Here is a 26,114-nt window from a genome sequence, read left to right as displayed (position 1 = left end):
TCTTATATTCCTTTTTCAATTTCGTAATGAATGTTTTTTTCCTTTTTTGTTTTTTGGCAATTTTCCAATTTTAAATTTCGGCATGATATATTTAAGAGCGTATGACTAAAGAACATTCCAGATATATTTTATGTACTTTTTGTCAACATAAAATTTTACAAATAAATATTTATTTAAAATTTTATTTCAAATTAAAATCAGACAAATATATTAATACGGATATTATAGTAAAGTAATGAAAGAGGACAAATAGGAATGAGTAATGGGGACATTATAATATGATGTTTTTAATGTATTTTGTAGGGTTAGAATAATATGTGGGACCCATTGGGTGTATTTGAGTTTCCAATAATGAAAATGAAAAGCCACGTGGACGGTTATGATTAGGTAATTAAGATGGATCTATTAATGAGGACTTTCCTCTTGATAAGATAGGTAAAGAAAGGGAAAGAAAAGATACCAAAGAGAATTTCAACTTTTTATATGCTTATAAAAATAGAGGAGAAAGTGAAATGAGATTAGGATTAGATAATCATCAATTAAACTAGTAAAATATTAAAATAGGTTTAACTATCTATGCAGAGTTCTCAAATTGAGGATCTATCAAAAATCATTTTTCTGTATTTCGAATAAAAATAAAATTTATGTACCCACTACGTTCTTCATACCTTACTTATGAAATTACATACAGAGAGTAAAAAACTAACAAAACACCTTAAATAAAGTATTTTCTTTGATTTATTATTTGTCATTTTTTTCTTTTCCATATCTTTAAGAAAATATTAATTTAATTAATTATCTTTATTTATCCTTCAATTTTATATCATTTTATTTTTACTATATTAATCTCTCTACATATATTTACAATAAGAGTAAAAGTTTTAAATTAATTATATTGTCCATAATAAGTTTTAAGTCATTAGTAATAAATAGCAAAACCCAAAAAAAAAAAAAGGTATTCCGCTACAAGTTATAATTACCAATGATGACAACAAAAAGTTATATTGTCTTCATGTACAAGTAAAAAATATTAATAAAAATGGACTACATTCATCAATAATTCAATATACTTTGGATCTAATTATCTGACGTTTTGGTACTTTTAGAGGTCATTTTATTAAGATATCTCTGATTAAAATTATATTTTTTAAATTGAAGGTATACATTTAATCTCAATTTTGATCCTAAATATTCCAGCTTAATCATCCAACTTGGTATTATTTAATTTCATCTTCTAGATGAAATAAATTATATAGTAATTTGGGGAGGATATGGAACAGTTACGATTTTACATAAGTTTAATAATTTTTTGTCCAAATATATAAATTAAATATTTGTAAATATTTTGTTAAGAAATCAATTCCTACTAACTTGAAATTTATGTAAAACTCATATATATATATATGAATTACATGTGATCCAATTAATTAGTCATTTCTACGAATACTAGTCCAATAGAAGATAAGAAAAAAAGTGGAAGAAATGACACAAACAGTAACAGCAAGAGCATGTGAATTTTCTAAAGTAGCATACATACCAGTTGCAAATGCAACTACAGCTGCATACAATGCCAAAAGTTGCAAAACATTTGCTATACGATACTTCATCCTCAAAACTCGAACGTTAGTATCTTCATTGTAGCCTCGACATCTATTTGCCATGGTAAAGTAGCTGCGTATAGCACTAGCTGAGAATGTAAATGCCAGGACATCCGAAATAGCAAATGCACGGAATGCTGTTTTCTTTATTAGAGTCGCCATCCCTTTATTAGGACTGTCATCGTTGTCGTCTAAACCTCCTGGCAATGTAAAACCAGCTGTGAACGAGACTGTCATTATTAGAGTAGCTACAACTACTTGTATTTCAGTTGACTTCATAATTTTTTCGATTTCTAGTTTTTCTTTCTTATCTTTGGCTTGATCATCATCATCCTTCACCGTCCCTAGTAGTAGTTTTGTCATACTCAATTTGTTTGTTTGACGTATTACCTCAAAGTCACAACGTTGTCCCAATCTTGCATTAATGCCGCACAAACCGAATGCCAATTTCACCTATATATTATATTTTATATATTAATAAAGAGCAAAAACAAACATATTTAAGAGTGAATACTACTAATCCTAACATGATTTTCTAATTTTCAATACATAACATTATTATTATTATTATTATTATTACCTACAAATGATGCAAACAAAACATAGCCTCAGTACAGAATCTAAATTTTGGAGACTAAATTGTATAATCATGGGGAAAAAATCATATATTATTATTTTTTATTTTATTTTATTATTATTATTATTATTTTATTTCTCTCAATACCTAACAAATACTAAAAAATAATATCTAATGCAATAAATTAACAATATCATTTTCTTTAAATATATTAGTTTGTAAGGATATCGTGTAACACCTCGGACTTCAAAAGAGCTAAATAGAGGTTCGTACAAGTTGTTTTAGTTTTGGATCAACTTCAAACAACTGTATCTTTTAGCACAACACATAAAGAATTAGGTAGCCCATGAACTATCAAATCGAAGGTCTTTGACTCCTCTTTCCAACGCTGCCAAGTTTGCTTAATTTTGAGCCCGGAGTAAAAAGTTATGCCCGTTTGAGTAAAGCCTCTCTATTTAAGGCATTTCATTCGCGTAACACCCCGAAAATTTCAAAGCTAAAGTCCGAACTATTATTTATTTGCATATAAGGACTTATAAGGTTATTCTTAAATTGCTCATATATGTAAAGATAAATCCTTTAGTGTGAGAATGATGTTGGATATCAATTAAGGTCACTAAAAACTCCTAGCACAAAGCTGAGTTGAAAGTTTTGATGTAAGAGTTTACTTGGGTGAACTTCGAACAACCATATCTCCTAGAATATAAAGAGTTATGTGACTCATAACCTATCAAATTAAAGGTATTTGGATCTTCTTTCCAACGCCACCAATTTCGCAATAATTCGAGGTTTTAGTAGAAAGTTATGATCATTTTAGTAACCTGATATAGTGTTGTGACGAATTTGCCGACGGGAAAAAATTAAAAAGGGTCGTTTTTGTCTTTTTACCTCTAAGAAAACCCTAAACAAATTTCTTGACTAATTAAAGACCCAAAATAATCAGATTTTCATCTCTTAATCCATCATTCTCTTCTCTCTCAAACCCTAAGGAAAAATCAAAGTAGAAGACTCCATTCAAGATTCTTCTTCAAGGTAAGTTTTTCTCCAAGAATTCCATTCTTTCCAACTCAAATTCCTCCATACAATTATGAATCACTAATGAAAATCATAATTCTTGACCATAGAGATTTCAAGAAACCAATTAAAGAATCTCAAGAAATATTTTCTTAATTGTTTACCTTCAAGCTAGGGTTTCAAGGCTTCTAATCAAGTTCTTCTTCAAGATTTTTCAAGAACCTTGTTCTTTCAGGTATGTAAGACTATCCTAGTGTTGGACTAGTTAGTCTTCACGCCCTACATGTACTTTCAAATCAATAAAAGAGTAATCATGGATTCTACCCCTAGTTACAAATGTTCAGCAATTGACTATAAATAACATTTACCTGATTGTATATTTTATCCCGTATTTCGATCACATCCCAAGAATCATGTCTCCCTATACTCGCATCTTTGTATCTTCGCTGTTTTAGTTGTCAATTGACTACAAACTCCCATTGATAATTGACATTCATGTCAACCCCTTAATTTATTATGTTTTTACTCGATAATGTTTTTAGCTATGGTTAACTCTAGCATATTCGCGCTTAACTCTTAATTCACAAAAATCGCTCTCTTGGGACTCGACCCCAGCCCATTCGGTTGGGTTATATTACTATTGTACGATCGTAGACACTTGAATCAGAAGTTGTGTCTTAATTACGCAAATATCACCAATCATGTTAATTTCAGCGTTAAATTCATTTTAGAGAGATGAAGGTTTAATATTCTTGAATTGTGTTCTTGAAATTGGCTTTCGTTCTTGAGTTACGATGAGATTGATGAATTCTTGAGGAAATCGAGTCGATTTTAGAGTTGTGTTTGATTAGATTCTTGAGTACATGTATTAGGTATCTGAATCTAAAAAGAAATTGAGAAAAAGAATCGAATTTAAGTGAATTGGGGTCAGAAAATGAGGAAGAAAAAGTCAGACAATGAACAGGTACAAGGTCTACGTCGCGGACCTGTTCCTTCAGTGTGAAAATTTTCTCTCCGCGTCGTGAAGAGATAGCGGACTCCACTGTTTCAAAAATTATTTCGACCAAACATTTTAATTCATCTCCGAGTCGCGGACTTGCTCCCCATACATTGTTTTTCAACTGTTTCTCATGTATAACTATCTAAAAACACTCATAAACATCACGAGATCTTTCCTATCACAATCACAACTTTGAATTCATAAATCAAATTCAAGGTAGAGTTGAGAGTCGAGTTTTGAGAGTTCTTCCAAACATTTTTTAGAAAGTCCCTTTGAATCTTTTTGAGGAGTCTTCTATAATTTCTAATAGCCTATTTCAAGACTCAAGCAAGTGAGTATGAGAGTGACAAGAATGTATTCATGAGTCTATTTTGTCATCATGATATCCTCCATATCATGAACCAAAACTGTTGAATTCATAATTCACATTCAAGAGAAAGTTAATAGTAGAGTTCAAGAAAAGCCTTTGAGTTCAATTGTGAATCCTTTGAGATTCATCAATGATTTGAACTAAGTTTTTAGGAAGTAAGTAAGAGAATGAGAAGAGTCGTATACATCAGTTCCATGTAGTTATGTAGACCTTCGAGTCGAGTCATTCATGCCCATAAATTTCGCATTCCGCATGGAATCCATAAATTGAGTATTATAGAGAGGAATAATATCTTCAAGTTCTAAATCTTGAGTATTAAGTTCATAATCCTCTTTGAGATTATATTTCTAATCATAGTACTATTACATGTTACCCTTGAAGCCCTTGAGTTGAATTTTTCATGCCCATAATTCCGCATAAATCCTATAAGTCGAACAGTCTTGAGATGAGAAGTATATTTGAGTCCTTGAGTTGAGTAGTTCATGCACATAATTCCGCATGAACCCTATGAGTTGAGTATTCTTGAGATGAGTAGTATCATTGAAGTTCTTGAGTTCCATCTATGGTTATTGAAAACCTTGCATTGAGTCATTCACGTCCATAATTTGGCTTGAACCATATTTAAAGAAGTCTTTTTTACAAATGTTTTAACTTTGTTTTAAGACTTAAGCTTTAAGTTGAGTAAAGAGTACGAGTAAATTTCATTTTCTTTAAAATGATATATGGGAACTAAGTATTCCCAAGAGTAAATGTTTTCACATTTAAGATGAGAGGAAACTGAGATTTCCAAAAGAATTTTGAGCAGTTTGAGTACCATCTCTTTTAAGAGAAAGATTTTTGAGTAATTATCTCAAATCAAAGTAAAAGTTATGTTTTTAAATATTTGAGCTGAGTATTTTGGGAGTAGTATTGAGCACCGATATGGGGACGAGTTTGAGTTCAGATAACTCACGTCTCCATAAACTATAACCATCATGGGTAGAAAAGATCATACTTTTTAGATGATTCCTTAGTGCTTTTTAGCATAGACTAGTGGATTCACTTAATTAAGGCGTTCTATATGACGGCAAAATATAAGACAGTTCTGGCAGTGTGAGCAAGACGTTGTGTCATTACTTAGGTTAATAGTGGTAGTTGTCGGTTAGAGAAACTCCCACAAAGTTATATTATATTTAATTATATATAAGTTGAGTTGTTATTGTATTCTTAAATACACTGAGTTGTTTTCTACTATTTTAAAAGCCTTCCATATATATATTGCATCTCTTATTGTTGCTTTATAATGAGTTGAGGATCCAGAGTTTGAGTACCAAGAGTCGAGTGTCTTATTATTGAGTTGAGCCTTATTTCATTGAGTTGAATATCTTATTATTGAGTTGAGCCTTATTTCATTGAGTTGAATATTTTATCTTTGAGTTGAGTATCTTATTCCTGAGTTTAGTTAGTTGAGTGAGTTGAGAAGAGGTAAGTATGTTTCCTTTTTATCAAGTTCAAGCTTATGTTGTGCTTTAGAATTCCCCTTACATGCTCGTACATTTCACGTACTGAGCCATTTGGCCTGCATTCTTTCATGATGCAGATTCAGGTAATTGGGATCATCAATAAGAGCTTAGTTGATACCACATGGAGTTCGAGTTAACTATGGTGAGCCTCCTTGCTTGCGGAGGATTTTATTTACTTTTCAATTTTGTTAGGATGTCGTGGGTCTTGTCCCGACTTCCATCTTTGTTAGTTAGAGGCTTCATAGATAGAAAGTAGAGTTTCAGAAGTCTGTTCATTTATTTTGTTGAATGTTTTAAAGACTTAAGTTGCCTATTTGTTGGCGAGTTGAATAATTTATATTATTCAGAGTTTTCTATTGAGTTAAAGCTTTGTATTTAAGTTTCATGAATTTTATTCAGTTTTTAAGCTTTGTATGCTTGAGTTAGTCTTCTGCTTGTAGTCAGCCAGGATGAGGGTTCACTAGGGGACCAGCAATGGTTCTCGAGTGCCGGCAACGTCTAGGGTGTAGACTCGGATCGTGACATCTTCGTCATCTCATTTCCCTTTTCTCCATCTTTCTCCAGAGAAGGAGAAAAAACAAAGGTTTTTCAATGAGATTTGTGGCTTTAAATTACAATATATTATAGTCACTAGATTCTTAAATTTTTCTTTTATGTAATTTAGTGATGTGTGTTTTTCTTTATGATTAACACTATATCTTCGTCATCTGGTCTGCCTTTTATCCATTTCTCTCTAGAGAAGGAGAGAAAGCAGAGACGTTTCAGTAAAATTTGTGATTATAAATTATATTATATTAATTATAAGTTTGAAAGTTTAGTAGTTGCACTCTATTCGAGTTTCACCTATAGAAATTTTTTAACAAAAGTTTCAAATTCCAATACAATACCATACTGATGTTTTTTTTAAAGCTTTTAGTACTAATGAATGAATGGGTTGATCTCTTCCTTAATGGAAATGATTGCACGTGAAAGTGAAGTGTCGCCAATCTTTCACATTAAAATGCAACTAAATATTGAATAGTTTTGAAGGGTTGACTAAATATTAATCTTGTTCCTCCTTTTTGATTTTTCATTTAATTTCTGGTATCCATATTGAAGTCCGATAAAATTTAATTTTGCCTCGAAAAGTTTCATACTAGGGGTAAAACGTTCCCTAACAAATGTGAATATGTACCTAGCTAGGAGAACTCGAATCCAAAATCTTTGTTTAAGAATGAAGTAGTATCTATTGTTTCACCACAACTCTTGTTGGTATAGTACACCTTTGTTTCCTTGGTAACTGGAACTTACAACTTTAAGGTTGGAAGTAATGAATGCTTATCATCCGAGTAACTCTCTCTTGTCGGAAAAAGTTAGGTCCTTGAATTGTTAGGAGTTTTTCGATATTTTGCATACTCGAACCCATAAGAAGTTTATTTAATCATTATATTCTATTATTACAAGAAAAAAAGAACCGAAGAGAGGAATCTTGAAAATTTAGATTTCAAAGGAGATTCACGAATTAACAATTCAACGAACCACATGAAATTGTAAAATAATTATTTAACATACTAAAATTATTTAAAATAATAAAAATATTTACTTAATATACTAAAACTACAAAAATAGAAAAGATATACTCATTACTATATATATATATATATATATATATATATATATATATATATATTTAAATGGTATAATTTTGATACATTATATCTTTAGTTAAGATGAGGAGATTCAAAAATCTTATTTACGTGTCAACTAGACAAACAAATTGAAAGAAATTAAATTTGCGGATTATTAAAATGTACCTTCGTTATTGTCCGTGTACGAGACATTACTATGTCAAGTGGAGTCTGATTTTGTTTGTTAAATGCCATCTTCTTTGCTCTAGGATGGTCTAATATTATTTGCGGCACATGGTCCCCAGAGGCAGCAAGCAAATGGAGTGGAGTATTGCCTTCATTATCTGCCTCATCAACAAGGCTATTACAAAATTCCCACTCAAGTAACAGCTCGACGAACACTTTACGATCGTTCAATATGGCAACATGAAGAGCATTTTGGCCATTGCTATTAAGCATTTCCCAACAATCTGGGCAGTGGCTTAATAACTGAAATATCATGAATAGATCACCTTCACTAGCAGCAATGTGAAATGTTGTCGTCCAGTCATTTTCACTGCCTGCCAGAAGGTAGGCTAAAGATTTCTTCCATCCCAACATATCGGAAACTATTTCTTTCAATCCTTGTTTAACAGCATAGTGCAGTGAATTCCAACCCCATTTATCAGGTTCTTCGCATAAAGGTTTATTCCATTGCCATAGTGATCTCGCGCATTCTGGATATATTAGTCAAATGTTATATATGATATATGCTGATAAATGAATGATTTTTTCGTTTAACAAGATCATAAAGTATGCCTGTAGGAGTATATTTATTGAATTTTTCTTAACCAAAGACAAATATAGCTTCTTTTTGTTAGTAGAGTGACAAATTTAATCATTTTCCATATATAATATGATGAAATCATCCAGGAGGTACTCACCCGTGTGTTCTTGAATTACAGCTGCATGTAGAGGTGTTCGATTGGATGGACCTGCAACATAAGTTGGTTCTTTGCAAACGTTCAAGATTTCAATCAAAGCATCATGAAAACCAGACTCTGCTGCCAAATAAAGTGGTGTCTCCCCTGCCTTATTGGCTGGGAAGTCGTGTTCAGGATCTAGTAATAATTTCACCAACATCCTGACAATGTCAATGTGTCCACCTCTCATGGCCTTGTGCAAGGCCGTATCTCCAATGTCATCCGTCATCCTCACAAGTGTCTCTTTTCCTTCTACGCTAAGTAGTTCACTCACCACTTCACTTTGTCCTGCACTAGCTGCAATGTGAAGCGCAGTTTCATTTTTCTTATTCTTATAGCATAATAATGCCGGAGTAATCTTAAGGACTTCTCCCACGAAACCTCGTTGGCCAAAGAGAGCTGCCACATAGAGGATTGTGTTTCCCTTTGGAGTGACTTGGTAACCATTTTCTAATTCCTCCCTTTTCAGATGATCAACAAGTGAAAAATCACCATTTTCCATAATCCCTTTCCTTGCAGCATAGTACATGTTTAGATCCATTATGTGTGGATATATCCAAGGTGTCACAAAAGTCTTCTTATTTCTCAAATTCTGTGCCCAACCAAACAATGTTAGACAAATGATTAAGTCAAAAGCATTGCATTTATCCAATTTTTTTAAAACTTACATACTCGTTCAAGTACACGTATAAAGCGCATATCCAAAAACTACTTGTTTGTGGAGAATCACAATCATGAAGAGGCTCTGTAATACTCTGGATTCATGCACTTAATTAAGAACATAAAATTTCCAACTTAAGCATATTGCTTATGAACAACTTTAAATTTTTTATTTTTCTTTCTAATGTACCAAAAGAAATTACGCATAACATCCAAAAATAAGAGCAGCAATCTGAATCAAGTAAGAGAAGGGCATTCTGAAAATAAAATGGTACCCTGTTTCAATTGATTTTTCTTTGAAGTCCATTTAAAAGAAAATATATTGTTATTTTTTTAGTTGTTCATTAATTCAAAATTAAGATTAAATGCTATTTTCATACATTCTACATCAATATGGATGTTTAGTTTAATAGCACAAGATTTAAAAGTCTTTATTTATTTTCTTAAATATCGACAAATTAAATCAGACAAATAAATCGGAAAAAGAGGAAATAGTACACGACAAAGATAAATATACACATGATTTTCTCACTCCAAGATAAAAACACAATCTTTATCAACAACATGTACTAAAAATCCAATCTTTAACTCATATTCATTCACAAAAAGCAAACCCCAAATGGAAAAAATGAGGATTTAGGTAAAACACAAACATGGGAAAACAGGAACACTAAAGAAAGATTTGATTAGGTAGGTAGCTCTTCAACATACCTTTTTTTTTCTTTGATGGATAAAATCATAAAGACCAGTTTAACACTTGTAGGTCTTTTATTCTTCTTGTTTCTCTACAAGTCTAAAACCCAACAAAGATTCTTTGACTCCTTAGTTGGTAAGAACATAATAACGTAAAGAGAGAACAATAATTTCTGATGCCATTCTCACACTTTATGACTCAAAAGGGAATTTTTATTCATGTTTGCACACGTCGCATACTATTATTGGCTAGGAAATTCATAGGATGGACCCAGAGAGACACAGAGGAAGTAAAGAATTAAAGCAATCAAAGAGGACAAAGAAAATCATGTAAGTTGAGAAACATATTTAAGTAATACACTCTTTCTTTTATTTGCAAAATCACATCGATAAAATATTTTACTTTGACAAAAATTAACGGGAGAAGGCACAAGTACCCTTCTAGACTATGACCAAAATTACAGATACACTTTAACTAAATTAAGGTCATATTATCCTCCTAAACTCATTTTATATATAATACTGTACACCTTTTGGCTTATGTGGCACACCCCGTGTATCTGTTGAGGCGCGTGGGATATATTTTGATGTCACGTAAGCCAAAAAGGTGTATAAAATTACAAAAAAAAAAATGAGTTCAGGCAATAATAGGACTTTAGTTTAGTTAAGGTGTGTCTCTAAGATTTGAGTCATAATCTAGGGAGATACTTCTACATTTTTCCAAAATTAAATAAACTATTAATATTAATTAAAAACTAAAGTATAAAGTACAACTATTCCAAATATATATATAATTTTTCTCATCCCCGTCCTTCTATATTTTCAAATTCTTTTATACCTCGCCCCCTCTCCACTTCTTCCAAAAAAGTTTGATATTACTTTTTTTTAAAAAATAAAATAAAGTTCTACCTCACCCCATCTCACCCTCTACTCCTAATCTATTATTAGTATTCTTTACATTTTTCTCATTTTGTGTTAGATGTGTATATATATTTTTAGAAAATATTATTTTCTATTAATGTACCAAAGGTAACAGAAATAAAAAAAAATTATTTTAAAAAAAGTCTTGCGACAAGTAAAAAATATATTTATCTAAAACAAAATGAGTAAAAAAAGTAGCGGAGGGTTATGTGGGATGGGTGGAATTTTTTTTTTTTTTTTTTTTTAAATAAAATAATATCTAAATTATTATTTGAAGGGATGGGGGAACGGGAATGAAACAAGAATTTTCTTAGAATTTTTTATAAAAGAATATCTTTTAAAAAAAAACTAAAAAATTGAGTTAGGGGTGGTACGGTGAGAGGAAGTCATGAGGTGGCGTAAAAAAATAAAATTACATTTTATTTTATAATTCTTTTTTGGGGGAATAGTAATACTTTAATCTTTAACTTTAACTTTAACTATAACTAATACTATTAATTTATGAGATAAGTGTCAAAAACACACCTAAATTATCCCCTAATCATACCTAAACTATTGAAAGTGTGAGTATCATACCTAAACTATTGAAAGTGTGAGTTTCATACCTAAACTATCATTTATTAGTTTGAGAAACACACCTCATTGGTGTGTGTAATGCACTCTCTCTTTTATTTGAAAAAACCTTGACACATGACATTCCATATGGATAAAATATTTCATCTTGACAAAAATTAAATAATAAATTATTAATATTAATTAATAATTAAATATTAAAGTATTCCTATCCCCGAAAAAAATATTATTTTTTTTAAAAAAATTAAATTGTTTTTCTTACCTCACTCCACCACCTCCTCCCCCCTGCCCACGATCCCCTGTCCTTTTATTTAAAAAAAAAAAATCTTTTATAAAGTATTTTTAAACAATTCATACCCCCCCCCCCCAATCCCCCCAAACCACCCACTTATTCCCCCCCCAAAAAAAGATATTATTTAGTTTTAAAAAAATAAAAATTCTAACCATCTTATTTAACCATTCGTTTCTAATTTATTTATTTATTTTATATTTTTCTCGTTTTGTATTAGATATATACATCTGTTTTTAGGAATTTTTCTCTACTTGTGTATCGAATATAACATAAATAAAAAATTTATTTTAAAAAAAGTCTTGCGGCGGCAAGTAAAAATATTTTGATATGTATATATCTAACGCTGTAACACCCTAGAAAATTTTTCGAACTAAGACTTGAACCATCCTTCGTTGTGAGTAGGATTTTATCGAGGAATTAAAATTTCTTTAAGTGTTAAGTTCACTAGATGTAGCACCTTGAGTTCGAAAAAGAACTAAATTGGAAATAGCAAAATCTGAAATTTTGCAAGTTATGCTTAAGTATGAGTTTTGGGTCGACTTCAAACGACCATAACTCCTAGCACAGGATGAGTTAGATGTGCTACAAGATACTGTAGGAAAGACCTTTGAATTATATTTCCAACGCTGCCGAGTTTGCTAAGTTTCAAGTTCGGATGAGTGAGATATGACCTTTTGAAGTTATGCTGCCCAGTTAAGGAAAGTTAGCCGGAAATAGTAAGGGGTATTTTGGTCTTTTCCTTACCCAATCAGATTTAATTCATTTTTAGTAATATTTTAAGGGTATAATCTGATTAGGTTCAGTTTTATAATCCTAGTTTACGCCTAGGGTTTGAGTTGAGAGAAAAGAAGAAGAGAAAAAAGGAGAAAAGAGGAGAGGATCAAGCGTTCGTCGAGATTCTTGCGTCTTATTGCGGATTTTCGCCATGGGTTTAATCCCTAAGAGGTATGTAAGCTTCCATAGTGTTGGGTTTGTTCACCCACACGCCAAACATGTTATTTTCAGCGCAAATTTCATTCTTGAAGTTGAAAGATTTGAGTTCTTGATAGGTTTTCTTGAAATTCATTCTAAATCTTGTTGTGTTGGGTTTTAGATGATTTCTTGATATCAAAGTGAGTGTTTTAAGGGATGTATTGAGTAGATTAGAGTGTACTTATGTTAAGTAATCAATTCTAAGTGATTGGGGAAGAAACCATTCGGGCCTGGCGCGATGCGCCTGCCAGAATGCCCCAAACCCACCTCTAAAGTTTAGGGGTTGGCGCCCCGCGCACCCATTGCGCCAGGGTCGCCTGCCCCATCCAGTTTGTCGTCGGTTGCCCCGTTTGAGTTCGTTTAAAATGCGCTTTCACTCCTTTTCGATTCTAACTACTCTAAGCTACTTCTAAACACCTAAAATCATTCCTAACATGATCATAACCTTGAATTCATAAATCAAATTCAAGGTAGAGTCGAGAGTCAAGTTTGAGAGTTCTTTCAAACCTTTTTTATAAGGTCCCTTAGAGTTTTTTTGAGGAGTCTTCTACAATTTCTAGTAACTTGTTTCAAGACTCGAGCAAGTGAGTATGAGGATCAGGAGAATGTATTCATGAATCTACTTTGTCATCATGAGATCCTTCATATCATGAACCAAAACTCTTGAATTCATAATTCACATTCAAGAGAGAGTTATGAGTAAAATTGAAGTAAGCCTTTGAGTTCAATTGTGAATCCTTTGAGATCAACTATCGATTTGAACTAAGTTCTGAGAAAGTAAGTAAGAGAATGAGAAGATTCGTATACATGAGTCATGTTGTTATGTAGACCATCGAGTCGAGTTGTTTCATGCCCATAATTCCGCATGAACTTCTTAAGTTGAGCATCTTTCAGAGAATTGGTATTTTCAAGTTTTAAGCCTTTAAGTGTTGAGTTCCTAAGCCCTTTTGAGAAGTATCTTTGAGTTCTTCAGTTAAAAAGTTCATGCTTATAATTCCGCATGAACCTTTTGAGTTGAGCATTCTTTAAATGAGTAGTATCATTGAAGTTCTTAAGTTCCAAGTATTGAGTTCTATCTATGGTTATTGAAAACCTTGCATTGAGTCACTCATGTCCCTAATTCGGCATGAACCATATTTTAAGGAGTCTTTTACAAATGTTTTAACTTTGTTTTAAGACTTAAACTTTGAAGTTAAGTAAAGAGTAAGAGTAAAGTCTTTTATAAATGTTTTAACTTCGTTTTAAGACTGAAAGTTTCAAGTTAAGCAAAGAGTGAAGAGTTGAGTTCATTTCTCAAAAGTTATAAGGGAACTAAGTATTCCCTAAGAGTTTATAAATGTTTTTAAACATTTAAGCAAGAAAAGGGAACATGATTCCAAGAGAGCCTTTGGGCTAAGCTTTCAGTAATTATTTCAAACTAAAGAAAGAAGTTGCTTTAAAAGCATGAGCTAAAGTATATTTTGGGAGTAGTATTGAGCACCGATGTGGGGATGCGAGTTCATATTAACTCAAGTCTCCATGAAAACCATGTAGCCATCATGGGTATTAACGGTCATACCTTTTAGATGATCATGTAAGTTAAGCTAGTGGATCCACTAAGTTAAGTAAGGTCCTATACCGATGGCAATGTATAGGATGGTCTTTGGCAGCGCGAGGTAAAGTGTTGTATTATCACTATAGCTCTTAAGTGATGGTTGTCGGTTAGAGAAACTCCCACAAAAGTTATTGTATTTTTATATACACAGTTATTTGTATTTCTACATACATTTCAGAGTTATGTTGTATCTTTGCATACACATAGAGTTGACATCATGTTTTTAAACAACTTTTCTTTATATTGTATTTGCTTCAAAAGTTGTTTTCTATTGAAATGAGTTCAGTTATGTTGAGTATTTCAAGTTGAGTACCTTAAGTTGAGTATCTTGAGTTGATTTGTGCTTCATTGAGTCGAGTATCATATCTTTGAAATTGAGTATCTTATTCTTAAGTTGAGTTGAGTTGAGTTCAGTGAGTTTGAAAAGAAGTAAGTATGTTTCCTTTTTATCGAGTTCAAGCTTATGTTATGTTTTAGAATTCCCCTTACATGCTCGTACATTCCACGTACTGAGCCATTTGGCCTGCATCTTCTGATCATGATGCAGACACAGGTATTTAGGATCATCAACAGGAGCTTCGTTGATACATCTGAGAGTTCAAGTTAGCTATGGTGAGCCTCATTGCTTCTGGAGGATTTCATTTACCTTTTAGTTATATCAATTGTTAGGATGTCGTGGGTCTTGTCCCGACTTCCATCTTTATCAGTTAGAGGCTTCATAGATAGTCAGTATAGTTGAAAAGTATGTATTATTCATTTATTTTGTTAAATGTTTTAAAGACTAGAGTTGCCTTTTTATGGCAAGTTGTATATATTTTGTTATACAGAGTTTTCTTTGGACTTAAAGTTTGTATTTAAGTTTTATGAACTTTTATTTAAGTTTTAATCTTTTGCATGCTTAAGTTAGTCTTCCGCTTGTAGTCAGTCAGGATGCGGGTTCGCTTGGGGACCAACAATGGTTCTTGAGTGCCGGTCACGTCCAGGGTGTAGACTCAGGTCATGACAAACGCAAAACGAGAAAAAAATTTGGAAGCGGAGGGTTAGGTGAAGTGGGTAGAATTATATATATTTTTAAAAATAAAATAATATCTAAATTAGTATTTGAGGGGGGGGGGGGGGGATGAAGTAAAATAAAATTAAATACTTTTATAAAAGAAATTTAAACAAAAAAAACTAAAAAAAAAATGGGTGGGGGAGGGGGGGATGGTGAGAGGAAGTGATGAGTGAGGTAAGAAAAATATTTTACATTTTGTTTTATAAAAAAATATTTTATTTTTGGGGGATAGTAATTTTTTAATCTTTAATTTTAACGAATACTAATAATTTATTTAATTTTTGTAAAGGTGGAATGTTTGTCCATGTTGAGTGTGATGTGACAATTTTTTAAAATAAAAGAGAGAGTGTAGTACACGCACCACGATGAGGTGTAATAAAAGAGAGAGATGTGTTTCTCAAACTAATACTCCCTCCGTTCGTATTTAGATGTCACCATTTTTATTCACATCCATTAAAAAATTAAGTAAGTTTACTATTCTACCCTTATTTAATTTTTTTGAAGTCAACTTTTCAATCAATGTATATGAATTAATTTATTTTTATTAACTAATTTGACCATTGAACATGAACTATTCACTTAGTTTTCTATGTTGGTCAAATGTATATTTTCAAGGCTAATAACTCATAAGGGTAAAATAAGAAGAGTATTGTAATTTATACATTGATTTTATGAAATGACAAATATTATGAACCAACTATTTATAGTAAAGATGACATATAAAAGGGAACGGAGGGAGTAATTGATAGTTTATGTATGAAACTCAAATAAATGGATAGTTTAGATGTGTTTTTGACCCTATCTCCTTTTTATATGATGGATTTTTATTTTTATATTTAAAATATCTAAAAATAATCATTTTTTTCTATTCAAAGTGTAATTGATCAAAAGAGATTATTTCCGCGTAAGAAAATGACTGTGATAAGAGATTACAAGTATTTGCTTGATGCCACCACGATAAATATCATCCATACCCGGGAGAAGCAAACAAATATGTAGGTTTTTTGTCAAATAAAGTCCATAAATGAAGAAGACTTGTTAATATAGGACGATGTGATTATAAATATCTAATTTACGATCAAACCTAAATTTTACATAATTTTAATTTTTAATTTATTTTTCTGGGCAAACCTTGACATTTTGACCTTTTATTTTAGTAGGTTTTATTTGAGGAAAAAAGAAAATTATAAACAAATAAAGAGTCTTGAATAGTTTGATTTCTAGAACATGAATAGTGAAGTTGTCAAAATAATATTTTTCATCTAGTCTAGTGTAAGTTAATATTCGAAAAGAGGAAATTTCATAAACAATACCAATCTGTATTCTTGCTTTGTTAATTCTTAAACAAAAGATAGTTGGTTTGCTGAAAATTAAGCAATCTCAATCTAAACATGTAGACTCTAGGGTGCTACAACAAAAAAAAAGATACTCCCTCTCTCCCTAATTATTTGTCCAAATTTCTTTTTTTAGTTATCTCTAATTACTTGTTCATTTTGACAAATCAAGAAAGGATAAAAAAAAAATTACCCATTATTATATCCTCAATTAATTACTTTGAAAAAGGTAGAACTTCTTGAAAATTTTAATCATTGACTTCGTAATTAATAGGGGTAAAATGATAAACTCAATATATCAATTTTATTTTTTTTAATAGGTATATCAATTTAAAAGTAGACAAGTAATTAGGGACAGAGGGAGTATCTAAGATAACCTCATAAACGGAGCTAAATAGCTTCAATTGGTGAATTTTTTCTTTTAATTCGAACCTTGTAATTTTTTCTGGTACCAAACTTGTCATTTTGGACCTTCTTAGCCTTTGTGTTTATAATGTAAAAAGGAGCTTACCAGTCAAATATTGAGTGGGCAGGTGGTTTTTGGTTAAAATGAATTTAGTTTAGTATTTTTTATTTCTGGCTTAAAAAATAAAGATAAGTGATATATTACATTAATAAAAAATGTCCTAGGTTGGTGACTTTCTACTGCACTTACTTGAACGAAGTCAATGGGCGATCAATAAGGCTAGTGGCTTAGGTTGGTAACTTCCATTGCAATTTGGAGGGGTGTCCCCCTAAAGTCGATCCAAGTTGTTGAACTTATGACATAATTTGTGACAGTGCAGGCCTTCATTGGCGTGGCCCTACCCAAAAAAAAGGGTAGGGCCGAGAAGGGAATAGAGATGATAGGACAAACAACCATGAGATGATGCAGGGCGGAAGCTAAAAGAGACGAGGAGGGTTAAAAGGGAACTAGAGGCCATTGTTTTTGGACAAAAAATTGTACAACGTAGCTTCTATGTTTAGAGCTCTGATATCATGTAAAATTACACGGTCCGAGAAGTGAATAGATCTATATCACTTGAAGATTTCATCATGCTTTACTTATTCACACAAGAGTCCTAAAGTTCTACCTACAATAGTACAATATAGACACTAAAGTAAATAGACTCATGGTACACTTTTTTAGACAAACACATGGCTACATACATTGCCTCCTAATGGAAATCAAGCTAATTATTGGATCTTGTTGAATAAATATAGACGTGTTGATAAATCACAAATCGATTTACTTCATTTCGAAACAATAACAGGAGGAATGGGAAAAATAAGTCTAGCAAATCATGCTAGAACAAATAGTATCATTCACAAATTACAATCACGTGTCTCTATACATGAAGGAAAAAATAGTATTAAGTTTGATCTCCCAGCTATTTTAGACAACAGAGAGTTCCTCGAATGGTAAGCACACCCGATCACCTCAAATTAAGGTTATGTACGTCGTTCGAGTACTACTAGTAAGCACACCTCTCCTAGCTATACCCAAATGACAATCGAAAAGTACATAAGGAAAGAGATAGAACCAATGACACAAACAGTAACAGCAAGACCAAGTGAATTTGCTAAAGTAGCATACATACCAGTTACAAATGCAACCACAACTGCACCCATTGCCAAACCTTGCAAAGTACTTGCTATACTATAGCTCCTCCGAAACTTTTTGAACCAGTCCCATTTAGGTTCTTCATCGTAGTCTACATCCATATCTGCCATGAAGAAATAGATGAATAAAGCACCAACTGAACATGAAAATGCCAGGACATCCGAAATAACAAATGCACGGAACGCTGCTCTCTTTAATAGAATCGCCATCCCTCTATTAGGACCGTCATCGCTGTCTAAACCTCCTGGTAATGTGAAACCAGCTGCGAACGTGACTGTCATTATTAGAGTAGCTACAACTACTTGTATTTGAGTTGACTTCAGAAATTTTTCGATTTCTATTTTGACTCTCTTAGCTTTGTCATGATCATCCTCCTTCATCTGTTGTATGTTCCCGATTGTTTCCGTTTTCCGTTTCACCTTGAAGTCACGTTGTCCCAATTGTCCATTTATGCTGCAAAAATCGCCTACCAATTTCTCCTAATATATGTGACAAGTAGTAATAAAATTGATCAGATACCTGGTGAAAGATATAGTATAATATAATAGTCCTTGAGAAAAAGTGGAATTAATAACTACTCCCTTCAGTTTATTTTATTTTCGTCCTTACTAAAAATAGATGGTCCAAAATAGCTGTCATTTTAGAAAACACAACATATAATTCATTGTTACTCTAGTTTTTATCTTTACCAACAACAAGAAGACTATACTCAGTGTAATCCCTACTCCGGAGGTAGTTCATGTATGCTGACCTTATCTCTACCCTAGAGGTAGAAATGTTGTTTCCGATAGACCCTCGACTCGATGAAAAATGGATCAAAGTAGTTCAATAACAGAAATGAAGGAATCATGACAAAGCACCCTTACTCAATAAACATCACTACTAAAGCAACCACGTGCACCCTTCAATATTACAGAATATAATCGGTGATATTCGATACAAAATGAAACAGAAGATGTCACAATTAGTCATTATTATAGAGAAAGTAATGGAGTTGCAGATGCTCTTGCGAAGCATGCCACCACCCTTCAAGAAGATAAAGTTTTCCTACATAAAAAAGACCTTCCTAAGGAGGCTATTAAATCCCTTTGAATGGATAAGATGCAGCTCCTGCCTCTCGAAGACGTGCAAAAAAAACACTCTTCTTGGCACTACGAGCTCCCATGATTCTCCTTCTTTTGTAGATGCCAGTATGTTTAGGCTAAAGATACTGGTTACTTCTATATTAGTCTAGGTTTATAGCACTTCAATGTGCAAGAACTTTTAGTTTTAGACAAGATCTCTTAGGAGTATTAACTCCACTTAGGTTGCCATATGTACCACTTAGGTTAATTTTTCAAAAGAAAAAAAACAAAGGAAACGGACGGACTGAGTTGGTCCAAAGAAGTGAGGGAAAACCGATCCAGTCCGTCATGGACAAGAGGGAGTACCTTCTTTATTGTCCATGTAACAGACAATGCTATGTCAGGTGGAGTCTGATTTTGTTTGTTAAATGTCATCTTCTTTGCGCTAGGATGGTCTAATATCATTTGAGGCACATGGTTTCCAGAGGCAGCAAACAAATGGAGTGGAGTATTTCCCTCATTATCTGCCTCATCAACAAGGCTATCACAAATTCCATACCCATAGAAGGCATAGACGAACATTTCGTGACCGTTCAATAAGGCAACATGAAGTGCATTTTGGCCATTGCTATTAAGCATTTCCCAACAATCTGGGCAGTGGTTTAATAACTCATATATCATCAATACATCACCTTCACTAGATGCGATGTGAAATGCCGTCGTCCAGTCATTTTCATTGCCTGCCGGAAGGTAGGCTAAAGATTTCTTCCATCCCAACATATCGGAAACTATTTCTGCCAATCCTTGTTTAACAGCATAGTGTAGTGAATTCCAACCCCATTTATCAAGTTCTTTGCATAAAGTTTTATTCCATTCCCATAGTGATCTCGCACATTCTGGATATATATGTCAAATATTATATATGATGATGATAAATGGATGATTTTTTCGTTCAACAAGATCATAAAGTATGACTGTAGGAGTGTATTTATTGAAATAAACTTAACCAAAGGCAAATATAGCTTCTTTTTATTAGTAGAGGGACAAATTTAATCATTTTCCATATTAGATATGATGAAATCATCCAGAAGGTACTTACCCGTGTGTTCTTGAATTACGGCTGCATGTAGAGGTGTTCGATTGGATGGACCTGCAACATAAGTTGGTCCTTGCAAATGTTCAAGATTTCAATCAAAGCATCATGAAAACCAGACTCCACTGCCAAATAAAGTGGTGTCTCCCCTGCCTTATTGGCTGGGAAGTCGTGTTCAGGATCTACTAATAATTTCACCAACATCCTGACAATGTCAATGTGTTCACTTCTAATGGCCTTGTGCAAGGCCGTATCTCCAATGTCATCCGTCATCCTCACAAGTGTCTCCTTTCCTTCTATGCTAAGTAGTTCACTCACCACTTCACTTTGTCCTAAATTAGCTGCAATGTGAAGCACAATTTCATTTTTCTTATTCTTATAGCATAATAACGCCGGGGTAATCTTAAAGGACTTCTCCCACGAAACCTCGTTGGCCAAAGTGAGCTGCCACATGGAGGATTGTATTTCCCTTTGGGGTAACCACTTTCTTCCTTCCTTTTCAGACGATCAACAAGTGAAAAATCACCCTCTTCCATACTCCCTTCCCTTGCAGCAATGTACATTCTTGGATCCATTATGTGTGGATATCCAAGGTGTCACAAAAGTCTTATTTCTTAAACTCTGTGCTCAATTAAACAATGTCACATAAATTGAGACAAATGAAGTATCTAGTTAAGTCAAAAGCATTGTTATATTGCATTTATTCAATTTTTTAAAACTAACATACTCATTAATATGTTCAGGTACACATACAAAGCACGTATCCACTTCTCAAAAAAACAAAGCACGTATCCGGAGACTACTTGTTTATGGAGAATCACAATCATGAAGAGGCCCTTTAATACTATTAAGATTTAAGAACAGAAAGTTTCTTCTCCTAGCGAACTTAAGCATATTGCTTATGAACAACTTTAAATTTTTTTATGTACTCCCTCCGTCCCATTTTATGTGGCACTTTTTGAATTTCGAGATCCAAACAAGTCTATCTTTGACCGTAAATTGTTCATAGATCTCTTAAGCATTTTGAATAATCAATTATTGTGACTTATAGTGCTTTTTACGTAGTATACATATAAATTTTATTTCAAAAAAATCGAACATTCAAAGCACAAATTCCCGGTCAAATTTAAATTGTTTGACTCTCAAAAAACGAAAAGTGTCACATAAATTGGGATAGGGGGAGTAGTTTATTTTTGTTTCCAATGTACCAAAAGAAATTATGCATAACATCCAAAAATAAGATCAACAATCCAAATTAAGAAAGGGGATTGCAAAAGTTGAGTCCAGTAGTTACCAACCAATGACTCAAACTGAAAATTCAAAGGGGAAAAAACCTCAGCTTTCAAGTAAGAGAAATTAAATGACATTTTTGTACATTCTACAACATTAATAACACAAGATTCAAAAGTCTTGTTTATTTTCTTAAACTTCGACAAATTAAAGTAACACAAACAAATTAGAAAAGAGGAAATAGTATACAACAAAGATAAATACACATTTTCTCACTCCAAGATAAAAACACAATCTTTTTTCAACACTATGTACTAAAAATCCCATCTTTAACTCATATTCATTCACAAAAAGTAAACCCCAGATGGAAAAAATGAGTATTTAGGTAAAACCCAACATGGGAAAACTGTAAAACTAAAGAAAGATTTGATTAGGTAGCTCTTCAACATACCTTCTTTTTTTTTCTTTGGTTGATAAAATCTAAAAGACCAGTTTAACCCTTAAGGTGTTTTTTCTTCTTCTTGTTTCTTTTCAAGTCTAAAACCCAACAAAGATTCTTTGATTCCTTAGTGGGTAAGAACATAACATGATACAACAATTTCTTATGGCATTCTCACACTTTATGACTCAATTGGGGAATTTTGATGTTTAATTATCACATGTTCATACATGTGGCATACTATTATTGGCTAGGAAATTGCTAGGATGGACCTACTTCAAGTCTCAAGGATAACAACCATTGGTGTATGATGATAGAGAAAGGGAGTGAGACAGAGAGGAAGTAAATAATTAAAGAAATCAAAGAGGACAAAGAAAATGTGCAAAATTTGTTTTTAGTTTTATGTCTTTTTATACTATGGATCTTTATTTTTATATTTAAAATATCTAAAAATGATCATTTTTTTAATATTCAAATTGTAAGTGGTTAGAAGAGATTATTTCCGCGTTAAAGAATGGACGTCACAAGAGATTGCAAGTATTTGCTTAATGCCATCGAGATGAATATCATCCATATCCGGAGAGAAGCAAACAAATATGTAGGTTTTCTGGCAAATGAAGAAAACTTGTTAATATAGGACAATGTGATTATGAATATTTAATTTTTCATGGAACCCAAGTTTTACAAAATATATTTTCCGGTCTAATCTTGACATTTTATTTTTGAGGAAAAAACAAAATTATAAACAACAAAAAAAAGTTTTGAATTAAAACATCAATAGTAAAGTTCTTGAAATAATGTTTTTCATCTAGTCTAGTTTAAGTTAAAGAGTCTTTAATACCATAGTTTGAAGAATAATCACCATTCTAGATTTTTCAAAGCTCAATAAAAAGTCACTAAATAATCTTGAACATACAAAGAAGTACTTATTTAGCACTCAATATTTATACTAGATCATATAATCTAACCATAATTTAATACATATTTGGGCCAAGTATTTGGTGGCAACTTGGGCATGACTACAAAGTATGTTTGTTGGCTCAATAGGCCTAAAAAGCAAGAGCTCTTAAGAGTTTCTTCTTAGCTTTCTACCCAAAAGATAATCCAAAAGTACATAAGAAAAGAGACACAACCGATGACACAAACACTAACAGCAAGATCCAGTGAATTTGCTAAAGTAGCATACATACCAGTTACAAATGCAATTACAACAGCACCCATTGCCAAACCTTGCAAAATACCTGCTATAATATAATAACTCTTTAAAACTTTGAACCAGTCCCGTTCATATTCTTCATCTTCGGCTACATCACAATTTGCCATGAAGAAGTAGATGAATATAGCACCAGCTGAGAATGCAAATGCCAGGACATCTGAAATAACAAATGCACGAAAAGCTGCTTTTCTTAATAGAATCGCCATCCCTTTATTAGGACTGTCATCGCTGTATAAACCTCCTGGCAATGTGAAGCCAGCTGCGAAAGTGACTGTCATTAGGAGAGTAGCTACAACTACTTGTATTTCAGCTGCCTTCATAATTTTTTCTATTTCTATTTTGTCTCTCTTAGCTTTGTCATCATCATCCCCCTTTCTCCTCATCTGTTGTATGTTACCAATCGTTTCTGTTTTCCGTTTTACCTTGAAGTCACGTTGTCCCAATAGTCCATTTATGCTGTACAAATCGCCTACCAATTTCTCCTAAGATGTGACATGTAGTAATAAAATTGATCAGCTGATGAAAATATAATAGTACTTGAGAAAAAGATGAATTAATAACTACTTTCTCTGGTTCATTTAATTTTCGTCCTTACCAAAAATAGATAGTCCAAAATAGTTGTCATTTTCAAAAACACAAAATATAATTCATTGTTACTCTAGTTTTTATCTTTATCAACAACAAGAATATACTCAGTGTAATCCCTACTCCGGAGGTAGGTGTACGTAGACCTTATAATCCCTACCCCGGAGGTAGAGAAGTTGTTACTGATAGAACCCTCGGCTCAATGAAAAACAGATCAAAGCAGTTCAATAACAGAAATAAAGGAATCATGACTAAGCATACTGATGAACAGTTTTCATCTTTACGCTTAATAAATATCACTACTAAAGCAGTGCAAAAACCAATCAAAGGAAACCACCCTTTCAAGATTGCAAAATATAATCGATGATATGCAACACAAAATGCAACAGAAGATGTCACGAATAGTCACTACTATAGAGAAAGTAATGGAGTTGCAGATGCTCTTGCGAAGCATGCCACCACCCTTAAGAAGATAAAATTTTCCTACATAAAGAAGACCTTCCTAAGGAGGCTATTGGATAAGATCCAGCTCCCGTCCTCTTGAAAACAAGCAAAAAAGCACTCTTCTTGGCGCTACGATCCCCCATGATTCTCTTACTTTTGTAGATGCCAGTATGTTTAGGCTAAAGCTACTGATTACTTCTATAGCAATTCAATGTGCCAGAACCCTTAGTCTTAGACAAGATCTCTTAGGAGCATTAAATCCTCTGTATGCTCTCTTTTTGTGTCTAGAGGTTAGGTTGCCATGTCCCCCTCTAATTCTATAATTTTTGCTAATCTTATTTACATTGTTGATTAAAAAAAAAAAAAAAAAAAGGAAACCAACGGACTGAGTCAGTTCAAAGAAATGGGGAAAACCGATCCAGTCCGTCATGGACAAGAGGGAGTACCTTCTTTATTGTCCATGTACGAGACAATGCTATGTCAAGTGGAGTCTGATTTTGTTTGTTAAATGTCATCTTCTTTGCGATAGGATGGTATAATATCATTCGAGGCACACGGTTCCCAGAGGCAGCAAGCAAATGGAGTGGAGTATTGCCCTCATTATCTGCCTCATCAACAAGACTATTACAAAATTCCCACTCAAGTAACACCATGACGAACATTTCGTGACCGTTCAATAAGGCAACATGAAGTGCATTTTGACCATTGCTATTAAGCATTTCCCAACAATCTGGGCAGTGGTTTAATAACTCAATTATCATGAATATATCACCTTCACTAGCAGCAATGTGAAATGTTGTCGTCCAGTCATTTTCACTGCCTGCCGGAAGGTAGGCTAAAGATTTCTTCCATCCCAACATATCGGAAACTATTTCTTTCAATCCTTGTTTAACAGCATAGTGTAGAGAATTCCAACCCCATTTATCAGATGCTTCACATAAAGGTTTATTCCATTGCCATAGTGATCTCGCGCATTCTGGATATATTAGTCAAATATTATATATATATATATATATATATGATATATGATGATAAATGAATGATTTTTTCGTTTAACAAGATCATAAAGTATGCCTGTAGGAGTATATTTAGAGACAAATATAGCTTCTTTCTATTAGTAGAGGGACAAATTTAATCATTTTCCATATTATATATGATGAAATCATCCAGAAGGTACTTACCCGTGTGTTCTTGAATTACGGCTGCATGTAGAGGTGTTCGATTGGATGGACCTGCAACATAAGTTGGTTCTTTGCAAACGTTCAAGATTTCAATCAAAGCATCATGAAAACCAGACTCTGCTGCCAAATAAAGTGGTGTCTCCCCAGCCTTATTGGCTGGGAGGTCGTGTTCAGGATCTAGTAATAATTTCACCAACATCCTGACAATGTCAATGTGTCCACCTCTCACGGCCTTGTGCAAGGCCGTATCTCCAATGTCATCCGTCATCCTAACGAGTATTGTCTCCTCTCCTCCTAAGCTAAGTAGTTCACTCACCACTTCACTTCGTCCTAAATTAGCTGCAATGTGAAGCGCAGTTTCATTTTTCTTATTCTTATAGCATAATAATACCGGGGTAATCTTAAGGACTTTTCCCACGAAACCTCGTTGGCCAAAGAGAGCTGCCACATGGAGGATTGTATTTCCCTTTGGAGTGACTTGGTAACCATTTTCTTCCTCCCTTTTCAGATAATCAACAAGTGAAAAATCACCATCT

General features: G+C 33.0%; 1 protein-coding gene and 1 non-coding gene across 2 annotated transcripts; one reads left to right on the top strand and one right to left on the bottom strand.

Annotated features, from left to right (window-relative positions):
* Window positions 1–1,427: 1,427 nt before the first annotated feature.
* On the bottom strand, window positions 1,428–26,114 carry LOC125839212 (ankyrin repeat-containing protein At5g02620-like). Its single transcript, XM_049518183.1, has 4 exons — window positions 26,002–26,114; window positions 8,592–9,011; window positions 7,855–8,384; window positions 1,428–2,051 (listed from the first exon to the last, which is right to left on the bottom strand). Exons 2-4 carry the CDS (start codon window positions 8,857–8,859, stop codon window positions 1,428–1,430), a joined length of 1,422 nt encoding a protein of 473 aa, XP_049374140.1. The 5' UTR covers window positions 8,860–9,011; window positions 26,002–26,114.
* LOC125839371 (U1 spliceosomal RNA) lies at window positions 17,371–17,531 on the top strand. Its single transcript, XR_007443677.1, has one exon. It is a non-coding gene; the product is annotated as a U1 spliceosomal RNA (small nuclear RNA).

The sequence above is a fragment of the Solanum verrucosum genome, unplaced genomic scaffold, assembly GCF_900185275.1.
Source record: "Solanum verrucosum unplaced genomic scaffold, falcon-dt-bn FXZP01000170.1, whole genome shotgun sequence".
Taxonomy (NCBI): domain Eukaryota; kingdom Viridiplantae; phylum Streptophyta; class Magnoliopsida; order Solanales; family Solanaceae; genus Solanum; species Solanum verrucosum.
The sequence above is the reverse complement of the archived record's forward strand: the minus strand, read 5'-3'. Positions and strand labels throughout refer to the sequence as shown.

What these genes read in the sequence shown, in the direction of transcription:
- LOC125839212 (XM_049518183.1), bottom strand. Translation starts at nt 8,859, where the DNA reads ATGACGGATGACATTGGAGATACGGCCTTGCACAAGGCCATGAGAGGT. An exon ending in TGTAATTCAAGAACACACGG is followed by an intron (nt 8,385 to 8,591) that starts GTGAGTACCTCC and finishes TAATATATCCAG; the next exon opens with AATGCGCGAGATCACTATGG. An exon ending in GTACACGGACAATAACGAAG is followed by an intron (nt 2,052 to 7,854) that starts GTACATTTTAAT and finishes TATAATATATAG; the next exon opens with GTGAAATTGGCATTCGGTTT.